This window comes from Nematolebias whitei, chromosome 7 (genome assembly GCF_014905685.2).
Source record: "Nematolebias whitei isolate Nwh7 chromosome 7, NemWhi1, whole genome shotgun sequence".
Classification (NCBI taxonomy): domain Eukaryota; kingdom Metazoa; phylum Chordata; class Actinopteri; order Cyprinodontiformes; family Rivulidae; genus Nematolebias; species Nematolebias whitei.
In genome coordinates, this window is record NC_056504.1 from 42,098,720 (window position 1) to 42,100,111 (window position 1,392).

Below are 1,392 nucleotides of genomic sequence, written 5' to 3' on the forward strand. Positions count from 1 at the left end.
ATACCTGTACCATATTATGATACCTGTGCCATATTATGATACCTGTGCCATATTATGATACCTGTGTCATGTTATGATACCTGTTGTGAGGATGCTGTGCACCTGTCCTCTGTAAGCCTGTGTAAGGGGGCAGCGGCTGACCCCAGCCTTCCTGACCAGTCTAATGAAATACAGGCATTTCTTTCTTCATCGTAGCAGCTGTGTTGACCGACCAGCTCAGATTTGATGTTAGATGAAGGCCAAGGAACCTGTGGCTGTCCAACCTCTCCACTTCAATTAAATCATTTTCATTTTCAATCAAGTAAAACCTTCAAGCAAAGGGAACCTAACCAGAAATCCCAGGGGAGATTGGGGGGGAGACACTGTTGTAATTAATGATTATTACCATTTCGTTACTTCTACTGGTTCCTGCATTTGTCACGTCTAGACAGGACTATTGCAATGGTTTATTATCTGGGTGTCCAAAAACTAGAACTACTACTAACTTGAAGTTGACCTTCTGAACATGCAGCTCTGTGGAGAGTGAAGGGTGAGTGACCACTTACTGGTCTGAGGATGCGGTGCGCCTCTCTCAGGGTTTGCGGGACGTCCGTGACGCTGCAGAGCACCAGGGTGCAGACCACCACATCCACAGACTCATCCCCCACGGAGGACATGTCCTCCCCCGCGGCCACCACGAACCTCTCGTACTTCAGGTGCTCGCTCTTCTTCATGTTTTCTGTCAGGTAGTTCTGAAAGTGCGGGTTCGGGTCGGTGCAGATCACCTTAGCGCCTGGCGGGTAATACTTGAAATTGGCGCCGGTGCCGCAGCCGATCTCTAGAATGGTTAGCGGGCCGCCGCCGGGCTTCTTGAAACCAGACAGACCGCGGAACAGCTCCATCTTACGCTCGTGCATTTTCGCGTTGTACTTAACCGTCATGCGCTGGAAGAAAAACGGAGTGACGCGTTTGTACAGTTTGTATAAGCCGAGCGCGCGCACCACATGGAGAGGCAAGCACAGCACGTTCACCACCAAGGTCCAGAATTTGATTGAACAACTCATGGCTGCTGGTTCCGACCGTCCGTCCGGTACCGTCTGTGAATCAGCGAGAAGAGCGAGAAGTTTCCCGTGAGAGTGCGAGTCAACGTGAACATCCGGTTTGAATTTTCAAAATAAGACTTAAGAAGTGCGTCACGAAGTTGTGCGAATCTTTGTAACATTTTTCTTTTTTTTCGAAACATAAATGAATAAAAATACTAAAAAAATTATTGGAAAACTGTCAGATTTTTTTGACTGAAAAGTCTGAAAAAAAATTCATGACTTATTCACTGTACTGTATATATTACATGTACTGATGTTCAATAATCCATCCATCCATCCATCCATCCATCCATCCATCCATCCATCCATC

General features: G+C 46.9%; 1 protein-coding gene across 1 annotated transcript in view; it reads right to left on the reverse strand.

The window, feature by feature from the left end:
- The window catches only part of LOC119412574 (methyltransferase-like protein 7A), a 4,765-nt gene extending 3,677 nt beyond the window's left edge, over window positions 1–1,088 (reverse strand). Inside the window, exon 1 of the mRNA XM_037679598.1 lies at window positions 546–1,088. Coding sequence (XP_037535526.1) covers window positions 546–1,043 — 498 coding nt within the window. The 5' untranslated portion in view covers window positions 1,044–1,088. The remainder of the gene's footprint in view (window positions 1–545) is intronic.
- Window positions 1,089–1,392: the final 304 nt, after the last annotated feature.